This window comes from Malaclemys terrapin, chromosome 11 (assembly GCF_027887155.1).
Source record: "Malaclemys terrapin pileata isolate rMalTer1 chromosome 11, rMalTer1.hap1, whole genome shotgun sequence".
NCBI lineage: Eukaryota > Metazoa > Chordata > Testudines > Emydidae > Malaclemys > Malaclemys terrapin.
The window spans coordinates 41,073,330-41,097,244 of NC_071515.1; the positions used below are offsets into that span (position 1 = coordinate 41,073,330).

The 23,915-nt window shown below is 38.8% G+C and overlaps 1 protein-coding gene across 2 annotated transcripts in view; it reads right to left on the reverse strand.

Moving 5' to 3' along the window:
- Nucleotides 1-3,832: 3,832 nt before the first annotated feature.
- The window catches only part of DYNC1I2 (dynein cytoplasmic 1 intermediate chain 2), a 50,745-nt gene continuing 30,662 nt past the window's right edge, over nucleotides 3,833-23,915 (reverse strand). For both annotated transcript variants that reach the window (XM_054043740.1, XM_054043739.1), the window contains 11 exons: nucleotides 13,681-13,770; nucleotides 13,251-13,413; nucleotides 13,055-13,154; nucleotides 12,400-12,525; nucleotides 11,246-11,392; nucleotides 10,779-10,892; nucleotides 10,188-10,321; nucleotides 9,047-9,191; nucleotides 7,863-8,003; nucleotides 5,746-5,871; nucleotides 3,833-4,522 (listed from right to left, as the gene is read on the reverse strand). In XM_054043740.1, coding sequence (XP_053899715.1) covers nucleotides 4,409-4,522; nucleotides 5,746-5,871; nucleotides 7,863-8,003; nucleotides 9,047-9,191; nucleotides 10,188-10,321; nucleotides 10,779-10,892; nucleotides 11,246-11,392; nucleotides 12,400-12,525; nucleotides 13,055-13,154; nucleotides 13,251-13,413; nucleotides 13,681-13,770 — 1,400 coding nt within the window. In that variant the 3' untranslated portion in view covers nucleotides 3,833-4,408. The remainder of the gene's footprint in view (nucleotides 4,523-5,745; nucleotides 5,872-7,862; nucleotides 8,004-9,046; nucleotides 9,192-10,187; nucleotides 10,322-10,778; nucleotides 10,893-11,245; nucleotides 11,393-12,399; nucleotides 12,526-13,054; nucleotides 13,155-13,250; nucleotides 13,414-13,680; nucleotides 13,771-23,915) is intronic.

Here is a 23,915-nt window from a genome sequence, read left to right on the forward strand (position 1 = left end):
TTCCTTCCTTATTCGCTTTCTATAAAATCATGAATGGTGTGGAGATCTCTATCGTATCCCCCTTTAGTCATCTCTTTTCCAAGTTGAACAGTTAGTCTTTTTAACCACTCCTCATATGGAAGCTGTTCCATACCATTAATCATTTCTGTTGCCTTCTCTGTACCTTTTCCAATCCTAATATATCTTTTTTTGAGATGGGGTGACCAGAATTGCACACAGCATTGAAGGTGTGGGCATACCATGGATTTATATAGTGGCACTATGATATTTTCTGTCTCTTTCCTAATGTGTCAGCTTTTTTGATTGCTGCTGCACATTGAGTGGATGTTTTCAGAAAACTATCCATGATGACTCTAAGATCTTTCTTTAGTAACAGCTAATTTAGGATGCATCACTTTGTATGTATAGTTGACTGTTTTCCAGTGTGCATTACTTTGTATTTATCAACCTTGAATTTCATCTGCCCAGTCACCCAGTTTTGTGAGATCCCTTTGTAACTCTTTGTGGTCAGCTTTGGACTTAACTGTCTTGAGTAATTTTGTAACCTTTTTCCAGGTAATTTATGAATATGTTGAACAGCACAGATGCCTGGAGGACACCACTATTTGCCTCTCTCCATTCTGAAAAATGACCATTTATTCCTACCCTTTGTTTCCTGATCCATTAGAGGACTTTCCCTCTTATCCCATGACTGCTTACATTGCCTAAGAGCCTTTAGTGAGGGACCATGTCAAAGGCTTTCTGAAAGGCCAATTGCACTGTATCTGCTGGATCAGCCTGGTCCACATGTTTGTGAACCCCCCTCAAAGAATTCTAAAGATTGGTGAGGCATGATTTTCCTTTACAAAAGCAGTGTTGTCTTCCCCAACAAAACATGTTCTTCTAGACCTCTGATCTTTGTTTTTGACTATAGTTTCAACCAATTTGCTTGGTACTGATATTAGGCTTTCTGGCCTGTAATTGCCAGGATTGCCTCGGAGGCCCTTTTTAAAAATTGGCATCACATTGGCTATCCTTCAGTTATTTGGTACAGAATCTGATTTAAGGGATAGGTAACATACCTCAGTTAGTTCTGAAATTTTCATGATTTCCTTCAGAACTCTTGGGTGAATACCATCTGGTCCTGGTGACTTATTACTGTTTAATTTATCAATTTGTTTCAAACCTTCTCTGACACCTCTATCTGGGACAGTTCTTCAGATTTGTCACCTAAAAAGAATGGCTCAGGTGTGTGAATCTACCTCACATCCTCTGCAGTGAACACCAGTGCAAAGAATTCATTTAGCTTCCCCACTGTCCTTTTCTTCCTTGAGTGCTCCTTTAGCATGTTGATCATCCAGTGGCCCTATTATATCAATATCCTCATTTAACACCAGGCACCCATGTTCACCCATCTTAGTATTTAGACTTGTAGCATTTGTATACATGCACTTATAAAATGTCACTTTACTTGTCTGCCTTCATGTGATGTAACTGAGTGGGATTCTTTTTCATTTGACTATTTCTCTTAGGTTCCTATCTATACTTTATCAACTTCTATTATCTCCTCTTTATTAGAATCCCCATTAATAGATCCTCCCCTGCACCAGTCAGCTTTCCTCCAGTCCTTAGTTTAAAAACTCTTCTACAAATCTTTTTAATTTTACATGCTAGCAATCTGATTCCATTTTTGTTTAGGTGGAGCCCAACCTTCTGTAAAGGCTCCTTTCCCAAACGGTTCCCCAGTTCCTACTAAACCTAAATCCCTCCTCCAAATGCTATAGTTTCATCTATGCAGTGTATCTTTCTGTCTCTCTTAGCTCCTCCAGTTCAGCCACTCTAGTCTCAAGAGCCTGTACTCAGTCTGTGAGGGCCATGAGCACCTGATAGGCCACCTGCCTACAAGGCAGTTAATCATACATGCTGCATTCAGTGCAATAAACTGGTAGCCTCTACTCTGCTGCTGGACTTCTGCCTGCATTCTTTTTTCAGGGGTGGGTGGGAAGAGGCTAAGTTTAGAGAATGGTAGGGAATACCCTCTGCACCTACATTTTTTAAATTGCTCTGGGCTACTACCTTATGTAGTCAGAAGGAGTACATCTCCATTGCTCTTGAAATGTAAAGAGCCCTTCCCTTACATGCATGATGGATAAGTAGGACTTCTCCCTGCATGAGTAGGATTGGCCTTGGGCCAGATTGTGGTCCTCAGGCTCACAGCACTTAAGAGTTGCTTCTGCCATAGTTGAAAAAGAGGGAAAATAATGGAAATAGGACTCAGGCCTCAGAGTAGAACAGACTGTTTTTTCCCTGGAAGTACTGACCTAGTGTTTCCAGTGTCAGGTGGAAGTTAGAGAGCCTATTTTTGTCACTTGCCAAACAAATGGGCCTAAGGTGGGGGGAGGTGGGAGGGGAGAGACAAGCTGAGAGTTCCCTTCCCCTCAGAGATGGGTCTAGCGCAGCATTAGGGGAGCACTATTCTAAGCAGATAGGCTTGGAGTCCTGCACAGCATCATTCAGCTACACAGAAGCTATCTCGCAGAGTGGAAAACCTCTGAGAAACAAATGTTTCTTTTTTTTCTGTACAGAAACAAATCCTCTCTGTACAGAAAAGGCCCTAAGTGAACATCTCTCCTTGATATTCAATGAGGGCCTTTTCTGATCAGAGTTAAGAGGGCATAGAATTCATAAATGTTTTTAAAAGCACTGGCCATACTCTCACAGGAGGTATGAAGGAGTGATGTTGGTCTTGATAGACAAAAGGCTTTATTGGAGCAGACATATTAATCAGAGTCTTGGTCCAAGAATGGAGAGGCACTGTCTTCTCTACACAAACAGCAAAGTATCTTTCTTGCTGCCACAGCAAGGGAGGGGACAGAGTGGAATAACAGAGAGGAAAGACAATTTAAAAGCAGGTTAGTGATACTACTGGCAAATCCTTGAGAGAGAAGCACCTATGATAATATGGAGAGCCTTTGTAGGCAGTCCTAGTTTGAAAAGTTGGGGTCAAATGGTCTCTGAAAGTAGGGTAGCAAAGAAGGTTCTGGCACCTTAAAGCTGACCAGGGTTAAGTCCTCTAGACATTAAGTATTTCTGACTAAAGTAACATTTGTGGGGGAAACAGACTGAGCTGGGGCACACAAGAGCTTAAGAGATCTTTTTCTTGTGACACAAGCTGGTTTAAAAAAAAAATTGAGTGGGATGGGGCAGGGGATAGGTCAAGCTAGGTCCACATCGCTACAAAAGCGCTTTTACTGCCTCACATGAACTTGGCACAAATGGAACGTGTTGCTCTTCGCTTTTTCTAGTTGCTTGGCAATTTTATCACCTATAGCATAGGTGAGATTTTTCTAAGTAATTTCATCTACTCTATTAGTCATTTTTTCATCTTGCAGATTACAATAGGCTTTTCAACAGTCTCCAGAAGTCCTGGTGTTAATCCTGGAAATCCCTAGCCAAAACACTAAATAAGGACTCACTTCTACATTCTTTGAACATATTAAGTCACACAGTGTTTTAATACCATATACTTCTACGTAGGGGCTGTGGCAACAAGAACACCAGCACCTGGCTCTTACAGTATGATGGGGATAGAAATCCTCTAGGATAGGAGTTGGTTACCTTGTGGTTCTTTGTCTTGGGAGGAACAGGAAAGAATGTTACACTGATTTATTTGAATGTAAATAAGTGGTTCCTAATGATTTTGTACATCTGAGCAAAGATGTTACTACTAAAGAAGGATGAGAGACTGGGGGGGCTGGTGATAAAAGCTTGTGTAACCGTTAAAAAGTTCATTAAAGATGAGATTTCTTTATAACAAAGACCTAGTACTAAATATGTATTCTACAAAGTCAGGTTCAGTGACCAAATAAAGTTTATTACAGACTAATTATTTTATTCGTATACATAACCTACTACCCTAGCCTTGCTTATTTATTAAAAAAGAGCAAGTCAGAAACAAGATGAAGGTTTACTTTGAACAGATGCATGCACTTCCATGGGCAGTTCCAATATCCTAATATTAACAAACCATCAGAGATTAACTACCTAATGAAAGTTAGCCAGTGTAATATAGGAAGTTCTGATTGAGAAATGGAACTTGTGTTTATCCTTCAGAAATAGTTGCATACTGTTAGTTGAAAAATTCAATAGCGTTACAGCTAATATACATGTAAGTTAGTGTTTCAGCAAAACTTGTTTCTTGCAAAGTCAGGGCAGCTGTATTAAAAAATTAAACAATAATGTGCTTGTAATTATGTATAAAAAAGTGACATTGCAAGACTTAATTTTCAGTGATTTTATACATTTTCAAAATCCACAGTTTATTCCACGTATTTCTCCTCAGGTTATCAGTTAGACTGAAACATGCTATTACTCTGACAACGCACGTAAGTCATTCCCAAATCCACTACTAGAACCCATTCTGAAAGATTTAGGCAGGTATGCGGGTTGCAGCTTCCTCCTCTGCATCAGCTCTGTTTGCATTAATTTCCGCTAGTGTTCGACCAAAACGTGTCCATTCATCATTGCGGGGAACAGCAATTTGCTATAGAGAAACAGAATATTATTTACACCCATTGATAAGTACATAGAGAATGTAATTTAGCTCATTTTAACACCTTGTCTAAACACCACATTTATGAATTGTTGATAAAACAGCTTACCTTATTCATTAAAAGTTTTCAAATAGTCTGACCAGCAAATACAGCTGGTATGCATTGTCCAATAAATGGTGGTAACTAGGGCTATGTCTACACTACACAGCTTTTAGTGGCATGGCTGTGCTGCTACAGCCATGCCGGGTAGCTGCTGTTTGTCAGCAGCAGAAAACTCTCCTACCAACAAAAAACTTCCACCCCCCCACCAGCGGCTTTGTTGGCAGGAGAGTGCTCCTGCTGACAAAGCACTGTTCACACCAGCGCTTTTCATTCTTTTGTCATTTGGGGGTGAGGTTTTTTGTTGTTTTTTAAACACCCCTAAATGACAAAAGTTTTTCCAACGAAGTGCAGTGTATACAAAGCCTTAGTAAACTTTAAAAAAAAAAAAAAGAAAAAAAAATTCAGTGCTTGATAAGGGTACTGTCAGACTTCTAATATTGAAGTCCTGTGTTTAAGCACAGAACAAATATGGCAGTGGTAGTAATAAGTTTGGCCCATGTACCGCAGTCTGGAGAGACCACCTCCACAGGTGAGAGCAGTTCTTTATCCTTGTCCAACAATCCTTGAAATATATATACCAATGGTAATTGTTTTAGAGAGATTGACACCTGCCCGGTAGGAATTGAAGGGAGACTACTTCTCACTTTAAATTCAAATGGCCATTGGATGGTACATTTTGTTCACAACCAACCTGGCATGCATTCAGAGTAGTGATAAAGGAGGTGAAATCTTGTCCACACCCACTACTAATCTCCTCTGCATGCAGTTTCTACTGCAGTATAAATTACACAGAACTTATAAATTGTTAGATCTCTTTATTTCAACTGCTTAATACTGACAATTTTACTTTTAATTGCACAATTACAAGAAGTGTCAAACTTTCTTTAAAATGCTAAAATATTGTATGAAGTTGAACTGAGATTGAAACATTTAAAAACTATAATTAATCCTGAAAGCAAGAGAGGCCTAGAACCTTTATCTTGAATTACCATTTATTCCTGGCAAAAATGTTTTGAAGGAAAGTTGAAAGTCAAAAAGGTAAGTGACAGAGTAAATTCAGAAAGGTGCTTTAAATCCATGTAACACAAAGTAGCAAACACAAGTTACCTACCTCTCCCACGTCATATATAACTATTTGTCCTTCTGAATCACCTACAGCAATCTCTCGCCCAGAATGCGTCCATCTCACACGATTAAGAGCAGGATTACCCTCCACAGTAATGCTTGCGGTTGGCACCTGTATCCATTTAAAACAGTTAAAACTAGCAGCATTTCTATAGATGTAATTATTCTCTCTGCCCAGGCCCCTCCGTTATTATTTAAAAAAAAAAAAAAAATCATACAGAAGTGTATTCTAGCCAACTGTTCTCCCTAGGGAAAAAGGAGATTTTTAAAAGGTTAAACAAATCTTCAGCATTGACCTGAAAAGTATTTTCCCCACTGGTCCAGTACATAGGAAAGGGGAATTGGGAGAGATGGGAGTTTACAAGTTTTACCCCAGTTACTCTTCCTCTACTCCTCTTTCCTCCCAAAAGAAACCTCAGTTCTTAAAAAAAAAAAAAAAAAATCCTGAGTTTGTAGCATTCATGAGAGAGCCTATTTTAAGCAATCCTTATTTAGAGAGAAAAAATTGCTTCATAATATTAATACAAACAGTTCCTATATCACTAGGAACAGCTTGGGTGTAAATATACTATACAGGACAATGTGTATGGAGTCAAAATTTACCCAAAAAAAAATAAATAAATAAATCCTAGGACAATTCCCCCCCCCCCCCCCCAAATTCTTCTCAAAACATAACAGCAATCAATTTCATTGCTACTTGGAAGACCTGCATTTAGGAATGACCTCAATAGCCTCCGCTAGTACAGCGAGGATCAGGTGCGTTTTGAGGCATAAAGCCCTTTGGTATTAAAGGCTCTATGTAAATGTAATATAAGCAAATATACTTGGGCTTTGGGATAGGTACTGACCAGGGGTGGCTCTATGGTTTTTGCCGCCCCAAGCACGGCAGTCAGGTGGCTTTCGGCGGCATGCCTGCGGGCAGTCCGCTAGCCACACGGATTCGGCGGCATGCCTGCAGGAGTTCTGACGGTGCCGCGCCTTCAGCATCCCCGCCGCCGAATTACCGCCAAAGCCGCGGGACCGGCGGACCTCCTGCAGGCATGATGTCGGACCGGCGGACCTCACAGCAACTGGCAGGCCGCCCCCCGTGGCTTGCTGCCCCAGGAACGCGAAGCGCTGGTGCCTGGAGCTGCCCCTGGTACTGACTACAATCCTTTACAGAACCTCACTATTTGCAAAGCTGTGCTGTAAATAAGGAAGTGTTATTTACTCTTAACAACATAAGAACTAGAGGTCACCAAATAAAATGAATAGGTGGCAGGTTTAAAACAAAACTTAAGTATTTCTTCACACAACACACAGTCGACCTGTGGAACTCCTTGCCAGAGGATGTTGTGAAGGACAAGACCATAACAGGGTTTAAAAAAAAACTAGATAAATTCATGGAAGATAGGATCATCTATTAGCTAGGATGGGCAGGGATGGTCCCCCTAGCAATGTTGCCAGAAGCTGGGAATCGGCAACAGGATGATGATTACCTGTTCTGTTCATTCCCTCTGAAGCACCTGCCATTGATCAATGGCAGAAGACAGGATACTGGGCTAGATGGACCATTGGTCTGACCCAGTATGGCCATTCTTATGTCTGAAAATAAGTGTCTCTCATCCTACCAGTTAATGATTGTGGTATAACTTTTCTAGCATGGGGGGGTGGGGGGGGGGGGGGGGGGGGGGAACAGCCAAATTTGATTTTGAGTCAGTGAATCTACTATAGCAACTAACAGCATAATAGCGATCTTATATGACTCATTCATAGTATTAGAGTGTTTAGCCCTTGTATGCTGTAGCTACTAAAAGGTGTCTGGATCATGTACCTGGGCAAGTCCAAGGAAAAAGCCACACAAGTATAGCACGTTATATAGATAGGAATTTTGTATTGCTTTTATACTGGGAGGACAACATTTTAGTTTCCATCTTCAGGCACTAAAAATGAGGTGATCTGAATTATTCCTATCTAATCACACATCTACTGCATAATGCCACTACAGCAGCAGAAATACATAGCGCAACCATGATAAAGCATTTCTGGCCATACACATTTCTGAAGACGCCTAAGATTTTTAGTTCTTGTCAGATTTGAAGTAGTTAAGTTATTGTGCCTCACCTCAGTATCGTTGTTGAGATTCCACAGATCAAGCCTACCCATTCCATCCACACAAGCAAACAGGGCGGGGTGAGTGGGAGACCACATCACATCATAAACATAGTCTGAGTTGTCTTCAAATGAGTAGAGAGGCTTGTTATTCTAAAACAAAACACCAGGTAGTACTTTAGACCACACAATCTTTACATTTGGGATTCTGAAAGCAAAATCTTTTTGCAATGAAGGTGAAATATTGAGTTTTTGTACAGTTCATATTGCAGCAATTGTAAAATTAAGTAACAATCTGTGCTTAAAGAATTCCTTCAACTGTCTCTTACATAGAAAGAGGCCAAAAAATAACTGCAGGATGGGGGAGGAAACCCCCAAGTCCCGTTACCCCCCCCCCCATTTGGATGAATTATATAGCATGTTTACTGCCTGATATTACAACATAGCTTCAGTAGGAGGCTGGTATAACAACCTAACTATGAGTGAATTCTGGTGGTCTCCTGAGCTGACCTGATGGCCTAGGGGGTAGGCTTGTGCACTGTTATGGGAGAGACCCTGGCTTGACTTTAACCCTAGCCTAGTTTCGTGCTCCCTGGGACAGCAATGTTGCAGAGGCGGCTTGCTAAGAAAAGCGATGGAAAGGACGTTAGTCATGGCTCTTGACTGCAACTCAGTTCAGGCTCATTAGAAACGGTGTTGATTGGTTTTGATGGGAGTCCTCCTAATTCATACAAGACTGTGGTAATGCCTTGTGTGCTGTAGTTAGGCAGTGAGGACTATGGAGATGCGAGGACCTGAAATGGACACCTGAATTACCATAATTATAATATACTAATATAATACATAATATACCTGAATTACAAAATAACTGACTTGAATCGTTACATTGGTCTTCCCAACCCAGTTACAAAAGTTAAAAGGATGAGCAAAATGGACCAGAAATAGACAAACTTGGCCACATTTACATATAAGTTACATTTAGGTGATAACAAGTTACAGTAATCTTGGTGATGCTACTTGCAGGTTATTAAAAGAGAACTAAACTACATAAATTAACTCATCTGATGTTACCATTCACCCAGTCGAATTAACAAGCTTCCCTAAACCCTTTGACAACACTTTGGTTAACTGAAGCTTACATTATAGCACCACCTTGTGTCAAAGTCTAATCTGTTAGACACCTCTGTTTTAGATACCTTAGTTGTCCAAAGCTTTACTGTCCAGTCAAATGATGAGGTGACAAAAAGATGAGAGAAGTCTACAGGTCCAACTGCTGCATGGCAATGGATACCTGTGATTGGTCCTTGGTGTCCTTCAAACATCTCACTGATTCCCGCTTTGCTGTTTTAAAATACATTATGTAGGTTAATTTCCTTTGAAACTATATTTCACACAGAGGCAATAAGGAATACATGTTTTAAATAAACTGGGAGTAGGTTTCAATGGAACCCAAATAGATATGGCCTGCAGAGGGGAAAGGGAAATGTGGGTTTGAATATGATCCTGTGTATTAGCCTCTTTTTTTCCAAAACCCTATTCTGTTATATTTAAGTGCAGACAGAATACCATAGAAAACAGTAACACTTGGCAAGGCTATCCCATCCAGATTTGACTAGGTACCTCTTCAAGCAACCTCTAAATATTTGGATCAAATAACAAAATTCAGTCCTCAAATATGGATATGAAACTCCCATTGCCTTAAGCAGGAGTTGCACTTAAGTAGCTGAGGCAGAGTTTAGTCCTAGTGACAATACATCCCCAATAATCTCATATCAGAACTGATAAAGTGGAGAGGAGGGAAAAAGGATGTTACAAAGAAGGGATACAATTTTGGCTAGTTTTAAACCAAAGAGCAATGCCGTGAGAGTGATGTGTATTTGAGATGAAAACTGGACACTCAATTTTATTTCAGAAAGCAATTGATAAGATACAGCCAGACAATTTCAAAACAGATTGAACAGCAGGAGAAATGCTAGCCAATTTAAGATTTGTGCGTGATTTTACTGTACAATTATCCGTAGAACTGATAAAGTTTGGGATGTTCTCCTCCAATTCAAATGAATAGAACTGAAGTCTACCAGTTCATCTTCCTTTTCATAATTAAAAGTATTCCTAGCCAAAGTAAAGATCCACCAGTAGCAATGGTAGATCTTTTCTTGAACTTTAAAAGTCTGATTTAATATTTCATATTTTAAAAAAAGATTACCTTTTTATACAAGCACGAAGCTCTGCTATGAACATTAATTTAGCTTGCACAACAAAATGTTTTTTATTAAGTGAAAAATCCTGATAAGCTTTGCTATTTTAAACAAAAAAATAATTTGAGCGTCTATTCACCTGCCATGGCGGCATGCTGTGTACACAGAGCCTTCCTCACTTCCAACAACGAAGTTATTGACATCTCCAACAGGAAAGGACATGCACGTGACAGCTACAGCCTTGGATTGCTTATGAATCAACTCCATACTATCCTGTAGAAAAAAGTAGCAGGAACTTATTTTTCAAACTTGCCATCTTAACTTTCACCAGAAATCGTGTAGATTTTCTAGTACTAGTTAGTTCACAAGCTATTCTTATTCCAGCCCTTTTCTACATTTGGAAGATCTGCCTCTTATTCATGAATCCAAACTTTAGCATTAGTACTGAAGAATCCAAAAATTATGATGAACTTGATTTACTACAGTAAAAAAGGAATTTATCTTACAGAATTACTATACAACTACTCAGCTGGGAATGTCTGCATATTGTCAAAATGCTTAACACTACTTTACAAAGTCTTATGAAATACTTAAAGCAAACAGGTGAAATTAATATTAGAATGCTAAGAATTTAGTAACATACAGACTACCTGAGCTCAAAAGAGAGTAAGTGGTAAGTAACAGCCTCATCTATAGCTCTCTCTTACATACTTTTCCAAGTTTACCCTACCTGAGGTTGGGAAAGCATGTCCAGACTCCATGAGCATATCTTTCCATCAGTTGAGATGCTAATCAAATTATGAGCATTTTGGGTCCCAACCACATTTACACAGTACACAGGGTGCTGAAGAGAGATTACAAAATCCTTTTCAGAAACAGTTTCCATAGTAACAAATTCAATGACACTCAGTTAACAAGAGTGAAATACAAATTAATGTTTCATAAAGCAATTTAAGTTGACTAACAATACTATTTGAAATATATGAAAACTCAATTAACTTTTTAGCATCTAACACATGGTGTTGAGATAGGCTCCTATAAAACTGACAGCTCTACGACAAAGACAATTTTTCAGTGCTACTATTGGTAAACCAGACATAAGTATTAAAACATCATTACTGTTCATCCAGGGGAAACCCTCTCCCACCCCAAGGGGTTAATGGCTCAATAGTGAGAAGTTCTCATTTCACCCCCTACCGTGTGAGCAGCAGCTGAAAGTGGAGTTCTCTGCACTGGGGTTCTTTTATTGCTGCGATTATCCCATAGCACAATTTGGCCTGAATATGTGCCACCAACCACCAGATTTGGATGAAATTTTGCAAATGTAGCCGACATCACTGCTGACTGCAGAGGACACACACACAAAACAAAAACCACACATATACAAAGGGAACAGTTTTATGTTTAAGACTAAAATCAAGAATTTAAGGATAGAAAATCTGACTAATTACTGGTAGCGAGCTGTTTCCTCAGTTACATTTGATATTGCTTTTACTATCTTCTGCTCCTTTGTCCAAACATATGAAGGTTCACAACTACATGAGTTGAATCGTTACTTCAAAACCTTGACATTCTTCTGGTCTCAACTCTTACTAAATACAAATAAAAATCCCACTCTCTCCATATACATACATTTGATTTGTATCTTTCCTAGAAGTTAGTAGTAACAGAAATAGAATCCAGTAATAAGACACATTCTGTGGTCATTTTTCAAGGAGAGCAGAATACTGTTTTGTCACTATAGTATCAAATCATAATATAATTACCTTTGCAATCTATGCCTTGACAGTAATCTGACAGCATCAGATTACAAACTAGTTTTAATTCAACTAAGTGATTTTTCAGAATTATGACATTTTGAAAATAAATGGTTATTGCAGCTTTGGTCAAACAGAAAAGGTTTGCACATTTTTACCTTTCAGTAATCCATTTTAAAACCTGCATCTGTTTTTTACTTGAAGCATGTGTTTTTACTTATCTATTTTTTTCCCCAATTCCTCAGGCTATGTACATTTTATTCAGTGGGCTACGGTCTAGTTATACATTCTGCATCATAGTTCCTGAAAAACCTCTCATACTTAAGGCATAATGTCAGTTTTTCTTTTAATAAATGAGATTAAGAAACAGATTTTCAGACATGTTTAAATATTCTGAATGTCAGAAATTTTGCAACAGAGGAATCTTTTCAAACTGATGATGTCTTCAGCCATCAACATCTGTTTGCAAATACATGTGGTTAAAGTACATGCCAACCCAATGAAATCATTATGTTGACAAGAATAAATAAGGCACTTGTCCAAATTAATCAACATAAAATCTTGAGCCTGGTGAGACAGGAACTCACATCATACCTGGCAGTGAAAGACATACTCCGGGGTAGTTTTCTTGTATTTCATATTCCACACAAGAGCCACACCATCAGGCTCATGAGGGGCATCTTCATTATTGTTGTAAGAGGCTACAAGCAATTCTGGATACTAGTCATCGAGAAATTAGTGGGAAAAAATGTTCAAAATAAACAACTGCCTTATAGTCCAGTCAGTCCTAGAATCTTGATTTATAGTGGCAAAAATAAGTTTAGCCCATGGATAAATCAGCTCCATAAACAGAAAATATTAGATAAGCTAATTACCACAGTAAGTATAATTACAAGGTTTACTCAAAAAGAGTGTTAAAATACAAGATAATAGAATACATAAATACTGAACACAATAATTAAAATATTTAGGTGAGGCTAGTTTCTTGGAGCTAATACTATACCTTTATGCCTTGGGCATTTTCTGTTCAATTTATAGATTGCATTTAAAAGAACATTGTTAATTTCTGTTACCTCTTTCAAAATATATAAACACAATCACATTCAACTACAGTATGTAAACAGCAGAATGTGTCAGAGCTATTCTAAGGACTATATATAAAGCACTGTGCATGTATGGTTCAAATAAAGCTGAGTGCACAAAACTTGAAGTATCTGCAAAGGTGACTCAAAGAAAATGTTGTTTTTACCTGAGATGACCAGTCCAAACAACTAACAACACGATGCTTTGACCAGCGTTCATCAAAAAACTGTCTGTTTAAGGACAGTTTAGCGCCTGCCTGAATCTCTCTGTAAAGAGAGACAAATGGAGGGTTCTAATCTAAGATCACTTTTTCAGTTACAAATATAGTAAACACAGTAAAGCACTCAATACTCCCACATTACCCTTCTTTGTCTTCCAAATCTCTTCCACTGTAGTCAAAGAAAATGTTAATCTGCTCAGAAAGAGCTCTTTCTACAATCCTTGTAGAATGGTCAAAGAAACTTAAAAACTCTTCAGAGTGCAAAATTTGCTGTTTTTCCTCTTCTGTAAGCTCATGAGGGGCAGCTGGGGGGGAAAAAAAAGGGGGTTAGATTTTCCTAAAGTTCATTCTTATCTGTCAAAACATTTCTGAAGAAAAACCAAATACTTTTCAAATTAATTTTTTTTATATCCATATATTTTAATTTTTACATAGGATTTTAAGTTATTTATATTTTTGTTTACAGAAAAAGTGGAAAAAATGTCAGTTTGATAAAAAAAACTATTACATTAAAATTACTAAACATTCTTTTATTTACAATGCCTAATACTGTGTCCTAAAGTGAGTTGTACCTTCCTCCTCTTCATCATTTTTCAATGTTTTTTCTTCTTCGGGTTCAATTGATGGCTTTGGTACCACCACATCATCATCATCTTCATCATCTGAAAAGAAATTATACAGCAAAATAGTTAATAACAGTCCTAGAGAAGCACAGTAAAGTTCCATCCAGTTTCAAACAATACAAAAGTAAACACATTTGTGCATATGGAATAATTTTACATCAATTGATTGTTTCTAAAACTTAATCCATACAAAGGATAACATTTGGTTAAAGTGAAGGAATATTAATGAGAACATTATCTACACCACTATTTCGTATACAACAGTCATACCAAATTGCGTAGCTGTGTAAACTGAAACAGAATACATAAGCAATTGTAGAGAATTCACAGTGGAAATCTCTAAATTTACAAGCATTTATCATTCCAGACAGAATATGGAAGTACCACATAGTTTTATGTAACATGCTGACACATTAATGCTGCAGAATAAAGAAAATCAAATGTCTAAAATAGCCTACAGAGCTGCTGCTTACTTGTGATCTGAAACCATCAGTGTCTAATGGGTCTTCATATGGCATAAAGATGACTTACATTAGCTTTCAGGTTGCTATTCTGAGAGGCAAATTTTGCTAAAGATAATAGCTGAGAGATTACATTTTCTTTTCTGTCATTCTAAATGCAAGTCTCATTATCTGTATCATGTTTGGCAATGAGAATTTTAAAGCAAAATGTGTTTTCCCTAATTGCAATGAATAACATAAAATGTTAATGTTCTGGAATACTGACAAGGTTTACAGCACTTTTTACATTACTACATTTTATCCTTTGAATACTGTAAACCAGAAAATAACTTTAAATTACTTAGTGTTGTGGAATATGCATTTCCTGTCTTTTCTTCTTCTCCTTTCTAAGGTAAGTTTCTGAAAAGACTATTTTTATTGGTTAAACAGCTATGTCATCTGTCTATAAGGGAATGGCAGCAGGAGTCTACAGCATGCTTCATCACAAGTAACGAGACAGTATTCAACAGGGACTCTACTTGTTTGTCACAGACATTTCTCTGACCCATGTTCAAAGTTCTCTAACAAAAAACACACACGCACCCACACACAAAAGAGTGGTCAAGGGATGGGAACCAGCTGCCAAGCCATGGTCCCAGCAGCCAGGCCAGCTGACTAGATAGCAACAACCAGATGGTACTGCTGGGATTGTGTGTCTCTGCTAGGAGGTGGCAATGGGATGGCACAACATTTTTCTGCCTCACTGCTTCCAATCATGTCTTTCCCCAATGGCAAGCCTGTGCAATTACCAGCACTCCAGGAGGTCCACAGACAAGCCTTTACCCTCTAAACAAAATACAGCTTGTAGGCCATACCAGCTGCCAAACCACACACATAGTGATAGGTTTAGAGAGTCTGAATATCTTTCTAACTCCATAGTACAGGCAATAAAAATATAACTGTACCTGCAGGAAAGAAAGCTTTAAGTGACACTGTATAATGCTCACAATAATACAAACTCCAACTTAATCAAAATGATAATGACGTATGCCAATCGTACATTACTTGAAATTGAGCGATTTTTACGTTCTGACAAGTTTACAGAACTAGGATAAATGGCATGAATGATTTCAATATATGCTCATACTTTTGAACCAAATGGTGAAGGTTAAAATCTTTCCTTTCAAGGGCCTCAATCAGCCACAAAGGAAAACAGTAATCACTGTCTTTTCAGCCAGCCCAACCGCATTTGTCAGCCCTTTCTCTGTCAATGCAGCCAGAGCAATCAACCTGCCAAACATTCAGAATGGAAAAACAATCTGAAAATACAGGGTATAATGCACCTGCCAGTGAAAATGGCCATTTCAAGAAAAGCTAGTGATCTCAGTGACCCTGCTGAGGAGGCGGTGGTGCAAAGGGGAAAGAACGCGTAAAAGAATTCTTAGTGATCTCCACTCTCTTGCACATTGACACTTCCTTACAAAGCATGCCAATTACAGCTTTTGTGCTACTTAAAAAAAAATGAAAGCTTTTTTGGGCAAAATAATCACACGGAGAAACAAAGACACTACTCCTTTTTAGATGGATTCGCATGTACAACTGACTATTAATCTGAAAACTGTGTAACTTGTAGCAAATCCTAAACTGTATTGTTCAAACCAAACTGAAATTCTAACGTCCAGTCACTGTGGGTCTGAACATTGATAAATTTATATTTACTAGATATGACTGAATAGCAAATTGCAAGACAACTGATGTACAATGAACATTTAATCATGTAAAAAATATTTGTTTCCCCAAGCAATCTTGCTGCAGTTAACAAAATGCCCTAAATTTAGAGACCTGGATTCTGGTCACTCTGGACAGCTACTCTAGCTTTAAATGTAATGAATTAGAAAATGCATCCCAACTTTGCTGCATCACACTGATTTTAAGTACCATTTTCAATGACAGGAGTCAAATTCCTAACAAATGCAGATGGTCAGCTGTTTAGTGCTAAGTGACCTCATAATCTACATATTTTACAGAAAAGATCTTGTAGCAGATTGCTCCTCCCTTTTAATGTTTCAACATAGATGGTGTATGTTATACAGAGATCCAAATTCCTTCATATTACTCTCAGTATGTGTTGTCAGCTTATGAGTTATTGCTGCAGCTGAGAGCTAGACATAGCAGAGCAGAAATTATTTCAATACTTTTTTAAGGTATCAGGGCTGTTGATGACTCAGTCCTATTTTTAGGTTTATTTATGTACAAACATCCCCCTGGTTCATAAGCCTTGTAGCCTTAATTCTATTGGGGTTACTTTACATTAAGAAACACTATTATTCATTTACTTATATAAATAAATAAATGGATTAGTCAAGAATCTTGAATTAAAACATAAAAGCTTAGAACATTAAAATATTGTATACAGATTTGCAAGAAACAAAAGAATGGTCCCTACCCAGAGAAACTTACAATCTAAAGACACAACCAGAATCCACTGGAGAACAGGAAGGATCAGAGTTAAGTTTTTAAAATTTCCTTTCCTCTCCTCTTCCCTCCCCCTTCCCCCAATCACCTCCTCTTACTTTAACAATAATGGTCCAAGTGTTAAGTGTTTGCAGGGGTTGTGATACAATATGATGAATAGCAACACACAGTAAAAAGTATTAAAAGTTCTAATGTTGAAAAACAGTTTACCATTTCTAATGCATTAAGTACTCACTTAAAATCTAAATGCATCACACCACCACCTGAACTTTTGCGAGATGACCTTCTCTACTTCAGTCTCCCCGCTGTTCATTACCGACTACTTTATCACCACATTCTACAGGCCATTACCCAATGATCCCACTGAGGGTTACCAAAAGAAACTACACCATTTGCTCAAGAAACTCCCTGAAAAAGCACAGGAACAAATCTGCACAGACACACCCCTAGAACTCCGACCAGGGATATTCTATCTGCTACCCAAGATCCATAAACCTGGAAATCCTGGATGCTCCATTATCTCAGGCATTGGCACCCTGACAGCAGGATTGTCTGGCTATGTGGACTCTCTCCTCAGGCCCTATGCTACCAGCACTCCTAGCTATCTTCGAGACATCACTGACTTCCTGAGGAAACTACAATCCATTGGTGATCTTCCAGAAAACACCATCCTGGCCACTATGGATGTAGAAGCCCTCTACACTAATGTTCCACACAAAGATGGACTACAAGCTATCAGGAACAGTATCCTCGATAACGTAACAGCAAACCTGGTGGCTGAACTCTGTGACTTTGTCCTCACCCACAACTATTTCACATTTGGGGACAATGTATACCTTCAAATCAGCGGCGCTGCTATGGGTACCCGCATGGCCCCACAGTATGCCAATATTTTTATGGCTGACTTTGGGGACGAGAGCTGATACTAACGCCCCTACTCTACTTGCGCTACGTTGAGGATATCTTCATCATCTGGACCCATGGAAAAGAAACCCTTGAGGAATTGCAACATAATTTCAACAATTTCCATCCCACCATCAACCTCAGCCTGGACCAGTCCACACAAGAGATCCACTTTCTGGACACTACAGTGCTAATAACCGATGATCACATAACCACCACCCTATACCAGAAGCCTACTGACTGCTATACTTACCTACATGCCTCCAGCTTTCATACAGACCACATCACACGATCCAGTCTACAGCCAAGCTGTAAGATACAACCGCATTTGCTCCAATCCCTCAGACAGAGACAAACTATGATCTCTATCAAGCGTTTTTAAAACTACAATACCCACCTGCTTAAGTGAAGAAACAGATCGCCAGAGCCAGAAGAATACCCAGAAGTCACCTACTCCAGGACAGGCCCAACAAAGAAAGTAACAGAACGCCACTAGCCGTCACCTTCAGCCCCCAACGAAAACCTCTCCAGCGCATCATCAAGGATCTACAACCTATCCTGAAGGACGATCCCTCACTCTCTCAGATCTTGGGAGACAGGCCAGCCCTCGCTTACAGACTGCCCCCCCAATCTGAAGCAAATACTCACCAGCAACCACACACCACACAACAAAAATACTAATCCAGGTACCTATTCTTGGAACAAAGCCTGTTGCCAACTCTGTCCACATATCTATTCAAGGGACACCATCATAGGACCTAATCACATCAGCCACCCCATCAGAGGCTCGTTCACCTGCACATCTACCAACGTGATATATGTTGCCAGCAATGCCCCTCTGCCATGTACACTGGCCAAACCGGACAGTCTCTACGTAAAAGAATAAATGGACACAAATCAGACATCAAGAATTATAACATTCAAAAACCAGTCGAAAAACACTTCAACCTCCCTGGTCACTCAATTAAGACCTAAAAGTGGCAATTCTTCAACAAAAAAACTTCAAAAACAGATTCCAACGACAAACTGCAGAACTGGAATTAATTTGCAAACTGGACACCATTAAATTAGGCTTGACTGAAGACTGGGAGCGGATGGGTCATTACACAAAGTAAAAACTATTTCCCCATGCTAATTTTCCCCCTACTTTCAAAGTGGTAGCCATGTTAGTCTGTATTAGCAAAAAGAACGAGGAGTACTTTGTGGCACCTTAGAGATTTGTTAGTTTCTAAGGTGCCACAAGTACTCCTCCTCCTTTTTCCCCTACTGTTACTCACACCTTCTTGTGAACTGTTTGAAATGGGCCATCCTAATTACCACTACAAAAGTTTTTTTTCCTGCTGATAATAGCCCACCTTAATTGATTAGTCTCGTTAGAGTTGGTATGGCAACACCCATTTTTTCATGTTCTCTGTGTATACATATCTCTTCCTACTGTATTTTCCACTGCATGCATCGGATGAAGTGGGTTTTAGCTCACGAAAGCTTATGCTCAAATAAATTTGTTAGTCTCTAAGGTGCCACAGAGATTCCTCATTCTTTATACCACTTAAGTTAGCAATACATCTGATACAATTTCTAGTTTTTTAAAAAAATGCTAACCCTTTTTTCCCAACAAGACGAAGATAAAGCAGTTAAAACTTTAAAAACCGCACAGCAGCATGAAGACTGGAAATGGGACTGTATGTCACATCAATTTATTGATGAATATTCATTACAATATTCTAAGTGGTTAACTCCATGTTTTTTCCTGACAGGGGATCTAAGGTTATAAACTAAGCAGTAAAGAGTGCATAAAAGTAGCAGTTACTTTTAAAGTGACAAATCTCTTGTCGATGAATGCTAAAACCAGATTTAATGAACCACTGAATTTTTACTTTGAGTTAACATCAAAATTGTGATGTATTTTGGTGAGATGGAAAGAAAAGCAGTGCTGTAAATTAGTCTGCACCTAGCAATAACACTATAGAGTGAAGTTCCAGTTGTCTGAGTAATCTGTTGCTGCAGAGTAGGTTAATCAAAGTTAAATCATCTGTGAAATGGGTGGCTTTTGTTAAGCTGAAGTTTTCCATCTGTATTTCATTGTATATTTATGGCATGTACTGAGAACTACAGGCATATATAAAACTAAACTATTTCTTAAAGAGTACTGTTGGAATATATAAATACTGGGAGTGTTATTAGTATTGCTGTAGCACTCAGAGGCCTTATGTGCTGAATTGTTAAATATAGTTAAAACCTGAGTTAAAATAATCAAAGTCTTAACCAAATAATATTTTCATCATACAAGTTTTTATGCATTTTTTAAAACCAATAATTAAGCAGTTAGAAGTCGCCAATAACAAATTACAAATCCTCAGTGTGGAGCTAATGCAGCAATATTGTCTTTAGTTAACTGAAATAATTAGATATGAGTTGCCCAAATGCATTTTACTGTACAGAGACTGCAAATACAGTAATTCTATAATCTACAAGAGTAAGGAATACAATAATCGTAAATTAAGAGGTTCCCAGTTTTAAAGTATATTACATGTCAAAAGTGTCCCATCTATGCAATAAGATATTGAAATAAGTCAAGTCCATCTGGTTCTGAGGAAATACATTACTAAATAGCATCCCAAGCAGAAACTGAGTGTAATTCTACATGAACTTTCACCTTTATACAGATCTTCTGTTGATTTTCATATTTATAATATACATGTTCACATATGCCTTTTTCTCTTTGTGTCTTTCTCCCCAGACTCCTGTATATTATACTTATTAGTACCACTGAAGATGACAGCTTCAGGCTTTCATGCAATATTTTATTCTGCTGCCTATCAGCAATTCACTCATAGGAAGTCACACTGAATTCCCTAACGACAAACATGAACTGCAAAACTTTCAGGGAGTGTGCCAACCTGGACACTTCCCCCAATTACTTTCCGAATGTAGGGTGAGTTTTTACTTTATGTTAACATCAAACTTATAAATGTATTTTGGAGAGATGGAATGAAAGGCAGTGCTGTAAGTTAGCCTATACCTAGAAATACTAGAATGTGAAGTTCCAGTTGTTTGAGTAATCTGAAAGATTTTATAAGAGAGATGGTTATAGAGAAAAACTGTCACCTGACTTTTCTTACTAGACATCCTACATTCAATTCTCTGCTGTACTGGCGTACAGTTGGCACAAACAGCTAAGGGGAGGCAAACATGGTGCTTTGCCATCTTTCCGTCTCCCCAAATTATGGGCCTGTCCAGAGGTTGAACTGGCACAACAACTAAGTCCAGTCTAAAGACTGGACTAACTTTCTCTGCTACCACCAACAGCCTCTGCATTGGTTAAGGTCACCTGAGCACACTGTGCTCCAAATATATACCCTTTGATGGGAGCGAGGAAAGCCAGAATCGGCTGGCTATGTCAACTGTAGGTTAGCCAAGGATTCCCTCACAGCAGGGGAATCCTCAGCTGCTCCTTTCAGCTTTACAGTCACTTAGTACAGCACAGTACAGTAGAACCTCAGAGTTACAAACCCCTTGGGAATGGAGTTTGTTCGTAACTCTGAACAAAACGTCATGGTTGTTCTCTCAAAAGTTTACAACTGAACATTGACTTAATATAGCTTTGAAACTTTACTATGCAGAAGAAAAATGCTGCTTTTAATTATCTTAATTTAAGTGAAACGAGCACTGAAACAGTTTCCTTACCTTATCAAATCTTTCTTTTTAACTCCCCCTCCTTTTTTAAAAATAATTTACGTTTAACACAGTACTGTACTGCATTTGCCTCTGCTGCTGACTGCGTACTTCTGGTTCCAAATGAGGTCTGTGGTTGACCGGTTAGTTCGTAACTCTGAAGTTCTACTGTATCTAGTTTTACGAATTTGTTTCATGCCAGTTACGTAGGATCGAGGCATGTGTATATGCACACAAAATTTAAATGTTTAACAATAAATCAGCCACATCCCATCTTTCGTCTAACAAAATCAATGTTTCTCAAACCCTGGTCCATAAGTGCTTCCATCACAAAGGTGCAACATGGCATTTAAAACAAGAGGTGGTCCTACTATCCCAGAAAGCTTCCATTACTAATGAGCCAGTCTTTAAGCAGAATTCCCTTGGATGCCTATTCCTGTTTGGATTACACATGAATCATAGCAAGTCTTTGTCAGGTGTCCCTGGTATTAAAATTATTTTATGATCAAATTTGCTGACACCATAAAAACTGATGGGTAGCAAATCACAAGAGGACAGCCCTAAACTGTAAAATGACCCAGATAGATTAGATCAATGCAGTGACAATTATGGGCAACAGGAGAAGATTTAGTACAACTGAATGAATGAATTCAACACTCTACATTATGGAAAGATAACAAAATAAGGAAAGAATGTTACCAAGACAACATACTTGTTGCATTGGAACAAGTTTATTTTCATCTCATCTCCTTTATGTTGTTCTAATACTACTTTAGGTAATCAATCATTATAGCTACTGCATAGGTGTGGGATTAGCACTGGGAGGAAAGACATTCCATAAGAGAAGATCTGCCTGACGAAATAGTCCACAAATACGAAAAATTTTTGAATTACTGCAATAATAGTCTAATGTGCTTTTTTATTATCTTTTAAAAAATGTTTTTAAACAGATTTATCTTGACCTACCTCAAAGCTGGATTAGTTTTTGACCACCACAGGAAGGCCACTTTAGCACCAAGGACCCAGATTGAGCAAATTCAAGAGCATTAAGGCCCTCCATTGAGAATGTCTGGCTGCCTATCCCCAATGGTAATTTATTATTTGTATTACCGTAGCACCAAGGACTCCTACCATGGATCAGGACCCCGCTGTGTTAGGTGCTATGTTTGCTGCCATCTGTAACCATGGATATCTGGTTTTTGCTCACTTTTTCTAGACCGTACTCTTTACATAGAGACTAGGAGTACTTTGTGGACACACAAGATCTTCAAATGGTAGGTGCAACCTGAAGTAAGATTTAGTAAACTTCCTTTATAAGTCTGTTTTGTACTCTGGAATTCTGCTTATGTTCCAGCATTTATTGAATTTACTTTATTTTAGGATCAAGACTTAAGAAAAGAAGGTACTCTGCTGTGTTGCTGGGAGCATGTATGAAAAAAACTGTGACAAAACATTCATTAATGAATCTCTTTCTTAAAAGATTATTCATTTCATCCTAGTCACAAAATTGAGAAAACACATGTTGAAAGGTATGCTTATATTATTCTATAGTGTCAGATGAAAAGCAAAAGAGAACCACTTCCAAGCTCTCCAAGAAACTGAGTTTCTCATAACTATTTTAAGGAACTCAGAGGTCATAATACATCTATACAACAATAGCTGAACAATTTTCATGCCTTCCATTGCCTGCAGCTACAACGCATCTGGCTTGGATGTGGTCACATTTCATAAACATAGGCCTGGTATAACAGAAGTGAGATAGATGAGGCCAGCTAGTGCCTGGAGGGAAGACTTTCAAGCAAAATGGAACACGGTAAAAAGTCATGATTCAGTATGTGGCACTTTTGCATCTGAACTAGACTGGACCAAGTGCGGGGGCATGACATAAAGAGGTACTGTATTGACTTGCAGATGAAATGTAAAATCAAGATCCTCATTTAGCCCCTGTATCTTCGACAAATTCCAGTTGGGTAGTTATTGTTCTACCTACCTAAATCCTCCTATAGGATAGGGTGTTCTTAATTTTCTGTCTTAATTTCCATACTGGGCAGTGTTCAGAGAAATGCTGCCTTTTCAACCCATTTCACTGAGGGATAAATGATCTGTACAATTTCAAGTTTGATGTTCAAATGAAAGACACTATAATTATTATTATGACTCAGGTCAACCATTTTATCAACCTTCATACCCCACCAGAGTGCTTACAGAGGAGAAACTAGGCTTCTGCCATTCTGAAAGTACCTGAGATTATAAATCATCCACAGAAAAGATATGCGACTTCAAATTATATGTGTGTAGCGAGGCGGTGTGGTTCCCTGCCGCCCTGGAGAGGGACGAGCCCCTCCGGATGCCAAAGTGGGCGGAGCCAGTGGAGTTTGAGCCTGTGCCCCAGAGGTCAAGGCGCAGGACAAGAAGTATAAAAACCCAGCCCCAGAGCTCACAAGGAGCCCGGCCGCCGGAGAAGCCAGATGCCTGTGGCCTATGTCCGGGTGGGGAGGCTTCTGCAGTCTGCAACCAACCTGAGGACTGGCCAGACCAGCTGAGGCCTGATGCCGACCAGACCCCGGGGAAGCTGTTAAGCCTGCCTGTGGCAAGCTACCCAGAGGAGCTGCCAAGCCTACTGCTCGCCGAGTACCCTGAGGAACCCATAGACTTGATTCCATGGAGGACACCATCCAGACGCAGGTACCT